At 47.8% G+C, this 15,000-nt stretch overlaps 1 protein-coding gene across 1 annotated transcript in view; it reads left to right on the forward strand.

The window, feature by feature from the left end:
- Positions 1-14,127, forward strand: part of ptprna (protein tyrosine phosphatase receptor type Na) — a gene marked incomplete at both ends in the record, with an annotated part of 25,582 nt that extends 11,455 nt beyond the window's left edge. The window contains 16 exons of the mRNA XM_084478229.1: positions 167-201; positions 288-616; positions 1,826-1,912; positions 2,177-2,256; positions 3,695-3,759; positions 4,592-4,801; positions 5,411-5,689; positions 6,404-6,551; positions 6,802-6,875; positions 7,561-7,638; positions 8,377-8,496; positions 9,616-9,782; positions 11,040-11,093; positions 12,079-12,143; positions 12,246-12,319; positions 14,056-14,127. Coding sequence (XP_084334355.1) covers positions 167-201; positions 288-616; positions 1,826-1,912; positions 2,177-2,256; positions 3,695-3,759; positions 4,592-4,801; positions 5,411-5,689; positions 6,404-6,551; positions 6,802-6,875; positions 7,561-7,638; positions 8,377-8,496; positions 9,616-9,782; positions 11,040-11,093; positions 12,079-12,143; positions 12,246-12,319; positions 14,056-14,127 — 1,937 coding nt within the window. The remainder of the gene's footprint in view (positions 1-166; positions 202-287; positions 617-1,825; positions 1,913-2,176; positions 2,257-3,694; positions 3,760-4,591; positions 4,802-5,410; positions 5,690-6,403; positions 6,552-6,801; positions 6,876-7,560; positions 7,639-8,376; positions 8,497-9,615; positions 9,783-11,039; positions 11,094-12,078; positions 12,144-12,245; positions 12,320-14,055) is intronic.
- Positions 14,128-15,000: the final 873 nt, after the last annotated feature.

Below are 15,000 nucleotides of genomic sequence, written 5' to 3' on the forward strand. Positions count from 1 at the left end.
AGTTGTGTTTTCATGTGTGTTGGTTTATTGAATGTTTATTGTCTTATTCAACATTCTACATTATTAGATGTAAACGTTGAAATCCTAGCATGTTCTGATGTGACATCTTGTCTCCTTTGTGTGGTTCTGTGGTGACGCCGGCCGTGTCTCCATCTGGCCCCTCCAGAGCCCCTAGAGACGGACCTCCTGGCCCTCACCGAGGTGCGTCCCCACCCTTCAACCACCGCCTCACAACAAGAAGGCCTTCCTGAGGCTCCAGCGCTCACCACTCCCCTCTCCCTCCCCAGACCCAGCTTATGAAGAAGCCGGTGGGCAAGGCACCCAGCGGCCCGGAGAAGGCTGCCCCGCCCCCGGCCGCCCCCTTAGCGGCGGGCCCCGGCCCGAGTGGGTCCTCCACCCCCTCTTCTCCCTCCGCCCGGGCCCCTCCCACCGCCACCGCCGCCGCCGCCGCCGCCTCTGTGGCCAAGGCTCCGGCCCAGGCGCCCCCCGTGCCGCCCGGCCCGCCTGCCCAGCCCGGGGCAGCGGAGGCTGGGCAGGGCCTGAGGGACCAGGGGGTGCAGCTGGACGAGGGGACCGGAGCCAAGGAGGAGTACGGCTACATCGTCACCAACCAGAGGTCCGCTCTCAGTGCCGTACCACAGCCTAACACAATGGAGCATATATAGAGATATAAACCAACCAGAGGTCCGCTCTCAGTGCCACAGCCTAACACAATGGACCAGGGTAGAATTGACATATATCGAGATATAAAAAGTGATATAGAGCTACAGAGACATATAGATAAAGATATATAAAGACATCTCTATATATCTTTATATACATCTATAGACATATAGATAGATATAAATATAGAGAGATATCTACAGAGCTATATAGATAAAGATATATAAAGACATATCTATAGACATATATATATATCTATATATATATATATAGAGAGAGAGAGATTTACAGATATATATATATATATATATATATATATATATATATATATATATATATATATATAGATGTATAGATTTTCTTTATAGAAATATAAATTTAATTATAAAATGGGTGGCTTAAATGAAGCGATCTGATTGGTTCCCAACTGTTGTATATTGAGCGTATACACACAGCTATGACGCCCATTCAGTTTACGGAGTTCAGTATCACTCCGCGCCTAACTTGAACTGTTGTTTTATTTATATATAAAAGCAATAGCATAGTTCACTGAAGCCTAAAAATATGTTGGTTGCTGGAGAGGGTGGAAATGTTGTAAAGCAATAGGCACACGGTGAGTGAACTCGATAGTAGGCTAAATTGCCGGCGAACCAAGCTACCGTCTCTAGCCTTCTCTCTGAAGGACGCTACAGTGTGTTGCATAGCAACCGCCGTACACTTTGCAGGCAGCCAGGAGGGACTACTTTTTTGTATTCGTTAAAAAAATGCTTTTCCGACTTTCCCGTTTTTTCAAAATTGAGGGTGTCTATCACTTTCATTTCGCCATACTTACGTAACTGTTTTATAAAAGCAATAGATCACTTCAGTCAGTGAAATGTTCTCATTATACCACAGTTAAGGGGCGTTGTCAATGACAATAGATCACAGCCTGTCGTGATTTATTGCTTAAATATATAGGTAGGCGGATAGTGTATTCCACGAGGCTAAGGCCTCTTCCATGGCTCCGTGGTGTTCCTTACTGAATATAAGGAACGCATTCAGTTGGACAAGGAAACGCGCTACAAAACCTTATGATGGAATTGCCAAACGATTCAGTTCATCCAGCACACATGTGGCTGATGGAGATGATGATCATGCTGCTGTTGTTGTTGTTTGCTTCTAGCCCCCTGAGTCTGTATGATGGAATCAAGCTATTGGAGCTGTTGGCTGATAAAATTCACCTAGCAACCAGCAGTTTCATCAACATCAGGTACCCTTGTGTGTGTGTGAGTGTGTGTGTGTGTGTGTGTGTGTGTGTGTGTGTGTGTGTGTGTGTGTGTGTGTGTGTGTGTGTGTGTGTGTGTGTGTGTGTGTGTGTGTGTTGGAGCATACGTGGAATTTCATTTTTTTTAAATTGACTATAAAAAAATCATTGTGTATGTGTGTGTGTGTGTGTGTGTGTGTGTGTGTGTGTGTATGTGTGTGCGTACGTTCTTGTGTGTGTGTGTGTGTGTGTGTGTGTGTGTGCTTCCAGCGTGGTGGGGCCTGCTCTGACGTTCCGTATCCGCCAGAACGACCTGAACATGACGGCTGCAGAGGTAGCCGCTAAGGCAGGTGGGTCTCTGGTATCCACTGACATACACACTGACATATACACACTGACACACACACTGACATACACACTGACATATACACACTGACATACACACTGACATATACACACTGACACAGACACTGACATACACACTGACATATACACACTGACATATACACACTGACACACACACTGACATACACACTGACATACACACTGACACACACTGACATACACACTGACACACTGATATACAAACTGATATTATCCACTGATATACACACTGATATATACACTGATGTACACACTGATATACAAACATACACACTGATATAGACACTGATGTACAAACATACACACTGATATATACACTGATATACAAACATACACACTGATATATAAACTGATATACACACTGATATATAAACTGATATACAAACATACACACTGATATACACACTGATATACAAATACACACACAGATCTAGACACTCTGTCTGGACCATAAGGACATTCTCCTCCTTTTAAAATGCTTTTCCGACTTTCTAGCTTTTACAAAATTGAGGGTGTCTATGACTTTCATTTCGCCATACTTACGTAACCGTTTTATAAAAGCAATAGATCACTTCAGTCAGTGGTATACGTTCATTATACCACAATTAAGGGGGTCGCCGTCCCTCCACTGCACGTCGGCACGGACAACGCCCCTTAACTGTGGTATAATGACCGTATACCACAGCCTGTCGTGATCTATTGCTTAATTATAAAACGGGTGACTTAAATCTAGCGATCTGATTGGTTCCCAACTGTTGTATATTGAGCGTATACACACTATGACGCTATGACGCCCGTTCAGTTTACAGAGTTCAGTATCACTCCACGCCTAACTCTGACTGTTGTTTATTTATATATAAAAGCAATAGCATAGTTCACTGAAGCCTAAAAACATGTTGATTGCTGGAGAGGGTGGAAATGTTGTAAAGCAATAGGCACACGGTGAGTGAACTCGATAGAAGGCCGGTGAACCAAGCTACCGTCTCTAGCCTAGCCTTCTTTATGAAGGACGCTACAGTGTGTTGCATAGCAACCACCATACACTTTGTCAGTCAGGAGGGACTACTTTTTTGTATTTGTTAAAAAAAAATGCTTTTCCGACTTTCTCGCTTTTTCAAAATTGAGGGTGTCTATGACTTTCATTTCGCCATACTTACGTAACGGTTTTATAAAAGCAATAGATCACGACAGGCTGTGGTATATGGTCATTATACCACAGTTAAGGGGCGTTGTCCATCCTGACGTGCAGCGGAAGGACCACTGACTGATTAATTATAATCTGAAAGAACAGAATAAAGGCTCATTCTTGAATTTCTTTTTCTATGTATTTTCATGCGACTGTGTGTGTATGTCTGCTTCACGACACCTCTGTGGTTCTGATGGAGATCATGTTTGTTTTGACAGTGTCAGAGAAGAACTTCCTGGAGTCTGAGAGCAGCCTGAAGATAGTACAGACGGGGACTGGAGAGGTGTGTCTGTGTGTGTGTTTGTGTGTCTGTCTTTTTGTGTTTGTTTGTGTGCGCGTGTGTATGTCTATGTGTGTGTACATGGGTGTGTGTGTGTGTGTGTGTGTGTGTGTGTGTGTGTGTGTGTGTGTGTGTGTCCATTCTTCAAGTGTATCAGCGCATGTCACCTTGGGGCAAAGTGACCAGAAAATATCACCATGGCAACAACTCATAACAATCAGTGTTCTGCTTGTTGCTATGGCGCCTCATCTTCTCCGGTGCCACTGGCTCCCTGGGCGCTATGGCAACAGCCACAAACGTCATTTATGCCATTATCAAATCTGTTCATACTTTCACACCTACACACTTCTTTTGTTAAGGGATGACAAAGATGATTCAACCCATTCAAAGAGAATACCTGTGTGTGTGTGTGTGTGTGTGTGTGTGTGTGTGTGTGTGTGTGTGTGTGTGTGTGTGTGTGTGTGTGTGTGTGTGTTTGTGAGTGTGTGTGTTGGGTGCGTGTGAATGTGTGTGCTTGTGCGTGGTGCGAACGTGTGTGTAATGCATGAATACATGATTACGCGGATAGGTCACGATCCAAACTGACAAAGACGCTTTGTCTTCTCGAGGGTCGCCATTAGCGCTCGCTAATTAGCTGTTCCCTCGCGCATTGTTTGTGTTCATCATGGACCATGGACCGTGTCATTACGGACATGTTATTCTTGATGTTCTGTGCTTGATTTATTTGACCACGTCTTACCCTTCACTTTGAGACCCCTGACGTAGCGAGTAAGAGAGCAGTGGAACCAACAGAAGCTAACGGTGTACCCCTCCTCCGTCTCCACGTGTCTGACAGAGGACAGACGTACGGGGTCTCCCTCAGGTCACCCGGGTCTCGCAGGGGTCCAGTGGGACAGTCATCACACTGGTCTCCATGGCGGTGGTGGGAGGACTGCTGGTATTGGCCATGGCGGCTGCTTGTCTCAGGCACCACACTAACCAGCTGGCCAATGGGAAGCTTGGCCTTGGGCCGGAGGGCGGAGCTGAAACACACTTTGACTACCAGGTAGGAGCGACTACCCAGAGTCAAGTCTCCATGACAACTCACCTTGATCCTCAGTTGATTAACGTGGGCTTTGAGCCTGAAGGCCATTAGTTCATCCAGAGTACAGAAGGATTAAAATACAAGGGCCATCGTGTACTCTCCTAGTCCTACACAGTGCACTCATGTTTGATCATACGTAGGATGTACCATTGAGTAATGAGCACTACAGTATACAACAAAAGAGTTGCCATCGGTCTTTTCTCCTTGGCTTTTGACACTTCTTTTTATCTTTTATCTTAAACTTATCTTATCTTTTTATCTTATCTTTTATCTTTTCTTATTTTATTATTTTATTGTATTTCACCTTACTAATTATGTTGTCCTGTTGAGCTGTTTTTATTGTCTTGTATTTGTGATGCTGCTTTCACTCATTCTCTGTAAAGCACTTTGGTCAACAGTGGTTGTTTTAAAGGGCTTAACAAATAAAGTTGGATTGGATTGGATTGGATCGGCGATATAAGAGATCCTGATGAATGAATCAGATCAGAGTACAGTTCTCAGTCCTTCATGATGTCAATGTTTGAATCCCCCACCCCCCCCCGTCCCCCCCCCGTCCCCCCCGGACCCCAGGAGCTGTGTCGGCAGCACATGGCCTCCAAGTCCTCCCTGTCCCGGCACGACGGCGCCAGCGGTGGCGGGGCGGGGGGGGGCAGCCTGGCCAGCGGCTCTGTGACGGCGGGCGGGGCAGGCGGCCGCCGCGGGACCGACACCTCGCGCGTCAGCAGCGTCTCCTCCCAGTTCAGCGACGGGCCCCAGCACAGCCCCTCCTCCACCCACAGCTCCACGCCCTCCTGGAGCGAGGAGCCCGCCCAGTCCAACATGGACATCTCCACGGGCCACATGATCCTGGTGAGCCCCCCCTAACCCTAACCCTAACCCTAACTCTAACCCTACCCCTAACCCTAACCCTAACCCTACCCCTAACCCTAACCCTAACCATAACCGTAAACCTAACCCTAACCCTAACCGTAACCCTAACCATAACCATAACCGTAAACCTAACCCTAACCCTAACCATAACCCTACCCCTAACCCTATGAGAGAAATGCATTTGACTAGCGTTAGTTTAATATACATTACAATTTAAGTTACCTACCCTGCGGTCACGTCACGGATTTTAGCCTTTTTGGATTGGATCAGGGATTTAAACCAACGTGATAGTAATCACGATAATCTATGGCTATCCCCTCATTAATATTCATGATTCTTCCGGATTCCGCCTACGAAAAAAACACATTGGCCCCCGGACCCCCTGGTGGTCCGCTGCAGCGTGTGGTGTGGAGGGTCACCAGTGAGGACCTGCATACTAACATTCTCTGTTTGCGTTTCTAATACAGAGTAATGTACTCACTACTATATGTTACCCATTCTACACTAGCGGTATTTATTAGATTCTCCCCGCATACACCTGCTAGTCGTTGACGTGTAGTGAACAGCCAGTTGTCTTTGGAGGTCTTTGACGTGCTTGATGTGAGAATAAGTGTTGAGTTTCTTTAATTGACCCCAGACATCTTGAGCGTTACACAGCAGCACTAGACTCAGTGTGTCCGTCCGTCCGCCCAGGCCTACATGGAGGACCACCTGAGGAACAAGGACCGTCTGCAGAAGGAGTGGGAGGCACTGTGCTCCTACCAGGCAGAGCCCTGCTCCGTGGCGCTGGCCCAGAGGCCCAGCAACATGGAGAAGAACCGCCACGCCGACTCCCTGCCCTGTGGGTACAGCTGAGAACGGCGTAGAGCAGAGCTTCTGCTTCTGCCTTCCCATGATAGTAGTCCGATTATTTATAAAGGCACACGTCTATCTGTGGGCCTGGGTCCCACACGCTTTATCGATTTCAAACGTTTCCTTGAGATGTTTTACATTGTGTATTAACAAATGGAGAAGAGGCTTGATAAACGTTCAAACACAGCTTTTTCATTGGTTGATTGGTTGATACATTCATTCATTGTTTTTCTTTCTAGATGACCACTCTCGAGTGAAGCTGAAGATGGAAGTGAACCCAACTAAGGAAGATTACATTAACGCCAGTATAATAGTAAGACTTTCCTCAAATAAATGAACATCAATAAGACCGTTCTGAAACTACATCAACACTGGTACAACAGCAAGACCGTTCTGAAACTACATCAACACTGGTACAACAGTAAGAATTCAACAATAAGCCAGTAGATTCACCATTATTTAGTGTAGTCAGGGTCGTGGGTAACAAATTAAAGGATGTAAGCAGTCACAAAAAGGTTGCTATAGACTACCTAGTACGATGTCTCAAAATAAACCCACAGCAACATCATGTACGATCATTTATTGAAAACAAATAATTGTTCTTCCACCAAGCTATATTGTTCCTCAAGACAGCAAAATGGTTGTCAAGCAACACAGACTGGCATACTTTGAGATTGGTGGTGCACTCATAATAAAGACGAATTGTTATGTGGTCAAAGGTGTAGGTTAGGTATTTTCTGTATTTTTTGAAATGGCTTCAGCCAATAAGAATTAAGGACTGGAACTATCCATTTTATAAAGCTGCATCAACAGTAACACAATAGTAACAGCGTCCTTAAACTATGGTGTGGAGAGGTTTCACACACTTTCCCTTTCACACACTCACTGGCCCGAGCATCACTGGCCCGACATATGTCACGATAATAAGCCATGAAACACTTTCTTAATCCCATTATTAATAATCAATGGATGATGAATGCATGTTCTCCCTCCCCCAGATCGACCACGACCCCCGGCTGCCCGCCTACATCGCCACGCAGGGCCCGCTGCCCCACACCATCGCAGACTTCTGGCAGGTCTGCACCACTACAGGGGTTCACTGTGGGCCAGTAACTGCGTGTGTGCATGTGTGTGCGTGTGTGTGTGTAAATGGTAAATGGCCCGCATCTATACAGCGCTTTTTTAACCAGTGGTCACTCAAAGCGCTGTACAATATTGCCTAACATTCACCCGTTCATACACACGTTCACACACCGGTGACGAGCTGTCTGCCGCCCAACAAGGCGACAGACAGCTCGTCGGGAGCAGTTAGGGTTAGGTGTCTTGCTCAGAGACACCTCGACACTCTTGAACTTGCAACCTCCCCTGAGCCACACGCCACCCTACGTCGCCCTGTGTGTGTGTGTGTGTGTGTGTGTGTGTGTGTGTGTGTGTGCGTATGTGAGCATGTGTGTGTGTGATTGTGGTTTATATGTATTTGTTATGTATTATGGGACATGTACAGCAGCAGTCAGGCCTGCAGAAGGAGACAGGGCTACGGACAGTGTCTCCATGTCCGTCTCTGCACGCTTTGACCGACCATGAGAATGAATGACATTTGGGACGTTTATGAACCAGTGATGATAATATAATAATGCCTGTAGATGGTAGGATGGGACAGCCTCACGGTCATAGTGATGAGGATACGCGTGTGTGTGCGTGTGTGTGTGCATGTGTGTGTGTGTGTGTGTGCATGTGTGTGTGTGTGTGTGTGTGTGCGTGTGCGTGCGTGTGTGCGTGTGTGTGTGTGTGTGCGTGTGTGTGTGTGTGTGTAGATGGTGTGGGAGAACGGCTGTACGGTCATAGTGATGATGACGGCGCTGGTGGAGGACGGAGAGAAGCAGTGTGAGCGCTACTGGCCCGACGAAGGCTCCTCCCTCTACCACATCTACGAGGTACACACACACACACACACACACACACACACAGCAGTGTGAGCGCCACATCTACGAGTTACCCCCCCCCGTGAGCTACACACAGGAGGACTGCATGGCCCCCCCGCCGAGGCCTGGTCAGAGGCAGCGGTGAAGGGGGTCTGACGCTCCTGACCCTGGACATAAAGGAGTCAACACCCCGAGGGTCGCTCTAGTGCCCGTCCTGTTGTCTTTACGCTTTAGTTACTGTAAAGCAAACCACAAACAATGTTGAGTCCACACGGCGTAGCAGCTCTACGTGAGGAACAGGTGTAAAGAGTACAGTATAGCCTATAGCTACATAGCAGCCTATAGCAGCCTATAGCTACATAGCAGCCTATAGCAGTCTATAGCAACATAGCAGTCTATAGCAGCCTATAGCAGCCTATAGCTACATAGCAGCCTATAGCTATATAGCAGCCTATAGCTACATAGCAGCCTATAGCTATATAGCAGCCTATAGCTACATAGCAGCCTATAGCTACATAGCAGCCTATAGCAGCCTATAGCTACATAGCAACCTATAGCAGCCTATAGCAGCCTATAGCTACATAGCAGCCTATAGCTACATAGCAGCCGTATAGCAGCCTATAGCTACATAGCAGCCTATAGCTACATAGCTACATAGCAGCCTATAGCTATATAGCAGCCTATAGCTACATAGCAGCCTATAGCTATATAGCAGCCGTATAGCAGCTATAGCTATATAGCTACATAGCAGCCTATAGCCATATAGCGGCCTATAGCTATATAGCAGCCATTAGCTTTATAGCAACCTATAGCCATATAGCTACATAGCAACCTATAGCTATATAGCTACATAGCAGCCTAAAGCTATTTAGCGGCCTATAGCTATATAGCAGCCGTTAGCTTTAGAGCAACCTATAGCTATATAGCTACATAGCGGCCGATAGCTATATAGCTACATAGCGGCCTATAGCTATATAGCTACATAGCGGCCTATAGCTATATAGCTACATAGCGGCCGATAGCTATATAGCTACATAGCGGCCTATAGCTATATAGTTATATAGCGGCCTATAGCTGTATAGTATGCACTAGTGCGGCTGCTCATACCTGTGCACCCCCCCCCCCCTCCAGGTGAACCTGGTGTCGGAGCACATCTGGTGTAAGGACTTCCTGGTGCGGAGCTTCTACCTGAAGAACGTGCAGACCCAGGAGACCCGGACCCTCACCCAGTTCCACCTGCTCAGCTGGCCCGCCGACGGCATCCCCACCTCCACACGACCCCTGCTCGACTTCCGCAGGTACCACACAGACAGGAGGGCAAAGGACAGCAGGACAGACAGACAGGCACACAGACAGGAGGGCAAAGGACAGCAGGACAGACAGGCACACAGACAGGAGGGCAAAGGACAGCAGGACAGACAGGCACACAGACAGGAGGGCAAAGGACAGCAGGACAGACAGACACACAGACAGACAGGCAGAAAGACTCAAGACCAAAGTACAGCAGGCAGACAGGCAGACACATGGAGAGAAAGACAGAGCGACTGACTGAAAGACAAAGGGACAGACAAACACAGGGGCGGTGTGACCTGTGCCATAACGACGATGCATTATACAATCCACCATTTCCTGTATTGTATGATGTACATGTATATCCAGCCATATACAACACTCCATCTCCATGTGTCTCTGGGTCACCTCCCCCACAGCCCTCTGGCTCCCGTTCTGTCTGAAAGTGCGTAGGTCGGTGGCTTTATATCTGCACATCTCTCAGTGTCATTTTTGTGGTTTGCAGCTAGTACTCTGGCTCCAGTTGCATAGTCACAAAAATGAGCATTGGCAGGTGTGACTGGCTACTGCAGAAGGACAGAGAACAATGGCTCTACTCCTCCTCCTCCTCCTCCTCCTCCTCCTCCTCCTCCTCCTGTCTGTCGTCCTCCCCTCACTGATCAGTCTTCTCTTCTCTTCCTCTGTTTCATCATGTCCTCTTCCATTCACGCTCTGTCTATTGTCCTTCATTCATGTTTACGTGTTCTCATGTAGTCAATACGCAGGCCCTCATATCAATGGCTCCTATTCCACCTTCACTAAGAAACCAGATGCCGCTGGTGTGGTGTGTGTGTCCGGTGTGTAGGTCTGCCCTGGACCCTCTCCTCCTGTTTCTACTCCTATACTGGATGTACACTCTGCTGTTCTGTCTCCATAGCTATATAGTCTCCTAGCAGATGTACACTCTGCTGTTCTGTCTCTATAGCTCTATAGTCCCCTAGTAGATGTGTACACTCTTCTGTTCTGTCTCTGTAGCTCTATAGTCTCCTAGCAGATGTACTCTCTTCTGTTCTGTCTCTGTAAGCTCTATAGTCTCCTAGCAGATGTACACTCTTCTGTTCTGTCTCTGTAGCTCTATAGTCTCCTAGCAGATCCAGGTGGATGTGTGAGGAGTGAGGAGCAGGGATGGGGTTTGAGTTTGAGAGTTTAAATGGATGTTTGTATGTTGTGTCTCTGGGCCCCCGGGGGCCCCAGCTCCTTTCTTGACCTTGTGTGTTGTTCTTCAGAAAGGTCAACAAGTGCTACCGAGGTCGCTCCTGTCCCATCATCGTTCACTGCAGGTACAGTTGATCCGTCCTCTACATAGCAGCCTATAGCTACATAGCTACATAGCAGCCTATAGCTACATAGCAGCCTATAGCTACATAGCAGCCTATAGCTACATAGCAGCCTAGAGCTACATAGCAGCCTATAGCTCCATAGCAGCCTATAGCTACATAGCTACATAGCAGCCTATAGCTACATAGCAGCATAGAGCTACATAGCAGCCTATAGCTACATAGCAGCCTATAACTACATAGCAGCCTATAGCTATATAGCTACATAGAAGCCTATAGCTATATAGCTACATAGCAGCCTATAGCTACATTTCAGCTTATAGCTATATAGCTACATAGAAACCTATAGCTACATAGCTGCCTATAGCTACATAGCAGCCTATAGCTATATAGCTAAATAGCAGCCTATAGCTACATAGCAGCCTATAGCTATATAGCTACATAGCAGCCTATAGCTACATAGCAGCCTAGAGCTACATAGCAGCCTATAGCTACATAGCTACATAGCAGCCTATAGCTACATAGCAGCCTATAGCTATATAGCTACATAGCAGCCTATAGCTATATAGCTACATAGCTACATAGCAGCCTATAGCTCCATAGCAGCCTATAGCTACATAGCAGCCTATAGCTACATAGTTATATAGCAGCCTATAGGGAGGGGCTGTCTCCCCCCTGGGGGGGCTGGCTAGTAGGACTTTGCTTTGAAGTTCGGCTGATATATTTTAGCCGCGTTAACGCCACATAACGTTTAAAAATGACGTCCTGCATTTTCAATCATTGTTTGCTCCTAGGCTTCAAATCTTGAGCAGGAGACATGTTGAATATGCAACAACATAAAAATACAAATGCAATCTTATTTCATACTAAAGTAGTCAAAGTCACTCCACCGCGCCACACACACACTGCTGGTTACTGCGGAGCGTGGCCCCGAGACGTGCGCTTGAAACGTTTGTGTCCTTCTGCACGCGTCTCTCCCCGACCACAGCGGCGGCACGGAGAGGACCGGCGCGTACATCCTCATCGACATGGTGCTGAACCGCATGGCCAAAGGTGAGTGCCAGCGTCCACACGGCCAGCCCCCGTAGAGGAGCCCCCTGCTGGACCCCACAGCGCTGACACACCCAGCTGTTGTTTGTGATGTTCTGTCACCAGGAGTGAAGGAGATCGACATCGCAGCCACGTTGGAGCACATCAGAGACCAGAGGCCGGAGCTTGTCCGCACCAAGGTACGACCAACAGGCGGACGTCCTCCCACCAGCCTCCTCTTCCTCTCAGGGCGCACTCACACCGGGCAAAGTGTCCCCCTGTACCGTACTCCAGTACGATTGCCCCCCCCCCCCCCCACTGTGCCGCTGGCCTGTGCTCACACTAGGCAATCTCAACTGGGCCTGAGTACGGTTGCCTCTTGTACATATAGGTTGCGTATCCGTGCGTGTGCGCGTGTCGGCTCATTAGCATCTGTACCGTGGCCTGAGCACACCTCTCCGGAGTGTACTGAGGCAGGCCCGTCGCGAGAAGGCAAACAAACCAAGCAATTGCTTGGGGCCCCGAGCTGGCCTGGGGCCCCAAGACAACGACTGGTTATGAATAAAATGCAACGACAAACTGTGGGAGTGTCCCTTTGATAGTCAATGCAGTAAAGTGCAATGACACTGTTATCGGGATCCCCCTCAAGGGGGCCCCTCTCAGTAGTCGCTGACAGCAGCCAGCCAGCCAGGTTTGTGATCTCTGCTGCCGGCAAAATACAAAACCTCGGCAGTCATCATGAAGCGGAATTATGCATCAGGAAGCCAGAAAAGAAAGAAGAGAAAGGAAGAGGAGGCTTTCTGACTATTTTTGGACTGTTGACATAAAATTTTGGATGATGGTGGACGTGGTGGGCGGCGATTCTAGCTGAGTTTAACGTCTCATGCAATGTCGGGGCAGGGCAGCTCCGCGACCGCGTTCCTCCGTATGTTCATCACATAACCCTGCAGGCTTCAATAAGGATTTCAATCCGCGCTAACAGTGGATCCCCTGTTCCCCCCCTTGTCTGTTCCATTTGGGAGACGCAGAGGTGAACTGTCCCCCGCGCCCCCTCCCCTTTCCCCTTCTCACACAGCTTCTGTGACGGCACCTCCTCAGCAAGCAGGGACGCCTGCACCCAGAGGGGGCGCCAATATGCCAATTCCCCACACAGTAATATGATAGATTATAGAAAACCGCTTTGCGGCGCGGATGATTTAGTTTTTTCTTGTGTGCTCGTGCCGCCCCCATGTGTCATGGAATAATGCCGCCCCAGGCGGCTGCCCGCTTTGCCCGTGCCTAAAATCACGTGTGCCTAAAACCGCCACTCTTATGTGTGTGTGTGTGTGTGTGTGTGTACTTGGATTTTTTAATTACTACACAACCTGCACTCTTTATAGGTTCTTTGTGAACAATGTATCCTTTTTCTGCATAAGATGGCAGTGTTTTATTTTCTCACTTTGTGAGAACTGAAAAATGTTAATGTGAGTGTGTGTATGTATGTATGTATGTAAGTATGTATGTGTGTTTAAGTATGTTGGATTTAGTTATTGTGCACTTTATGTATATTGGATTTTATGGTACGGTGGTGTTTTTTTTTGTTGCAAATGTTATATATTTTTTATTTATATAAAGTGTCAGTACAGGGCCGTTCCTTGAAACGGCCCTGTACTGAGGCCACAGAGTTGAACTGTACTTGAGTACGGATGGCGTGCTCACACTAGCCAAACCATCTAGACTTTAGGGGGCGAATATACTCGAGCACGGTGCAGACGGCCTAGTGTGAGTGCACCCTCAGACCTTGTGTGGCCCTCGTTTCTCTATTGTTTTGGGGGATTCCTCATGGAAGTACTAGTTCTTGGAAGTACACGTGTCTTCATTTTGGCCGTGTACATCCCTTTGTAACGGTGATGCCAGCCGATATAAATAAAGTTCACTGGAGGTTTTGTGTCCACAGGACCAGTTTGAGTTCGCCCTGACGGCCGTGGCCGAGGAGGTGAACGCCATCCTGAAAGCCCTGCCCCAGTGAGGAGAGTACCTGAGGAACACACACACACACACACACACACACGCATGCACACACACACACACACACATGCACACCACACACACGCACACCACACACATAATACACACACACACACACACTCGATCAACATCATTGGCATCCCATGAGCCGACAGAACGTGGAGTTGATGCACACTGGCCCGTATGGAAACACAGGGTGTACATTAGAAGTTAGCGCGCGACAACATGCCGACGAGGAGTTTTGATGGCGCTGTGCTGTTCCCCCCCTCTCCAGCATCACAGCGCTCCGCAGCTTGAGATCATAGTGTAGTGTTAGGACCTCCGCAGTCGCCAATAGTTATCAAGCTTTGGTTTGATTTGACAGAATGTAAACAACAATTATTATTTCTTCAGAAATCCCTTTGTACTAACTGGGAGTGATTCCCGGGTACCGGTCTTATTCTGTCTCTGCTCTGTCTCTGAACTCGACCAGGAAACAATGTCCGTTATTGTGCTGTTCTCTCCAGCCCGTTGATTTGATATGAAACCGGGGGTTCATTGTACAGTAAAGAGGATGCTTCTGTCGCTTTGTGCCATCACAGAACATCATTGGGTGTGTCCGCTACGCCAGAGGGGAGGCGATGCTAAATGCATATGGACACGTTCATAAAAGCGGTTGATGCACTGCACTCAAACAATGACTTCAGAGACGGTTTGGGTTTGGCCATCATTGTCGTGATGTCTTTAAAGATCTTTACCTGGGTGGATTTGTAGATTCCCTCCATTCTAATCTGTGTGGTGTCGTGGGGGACGCGAGCTGCAGTCATCTTGGGTTGCCGTTGATTTAACATCTAATAGGTTTCAACTCAAGTGTCTATGCCTTGACAAAATGATT

The sequence above is a fragment of the Micromesistius poutassou genome (assembly GCF_964030765.1).
Source record: "Micromesistius poutassou genome assembly, chromosome: 14".
NCBI classification, from domain to species: domain Eukaryota; kingdom Metazoa; phylum Chordata; class Actinopteri; order Gadiformes; family Gadidae; genus Micromesistius; species Micromesistius poutassou.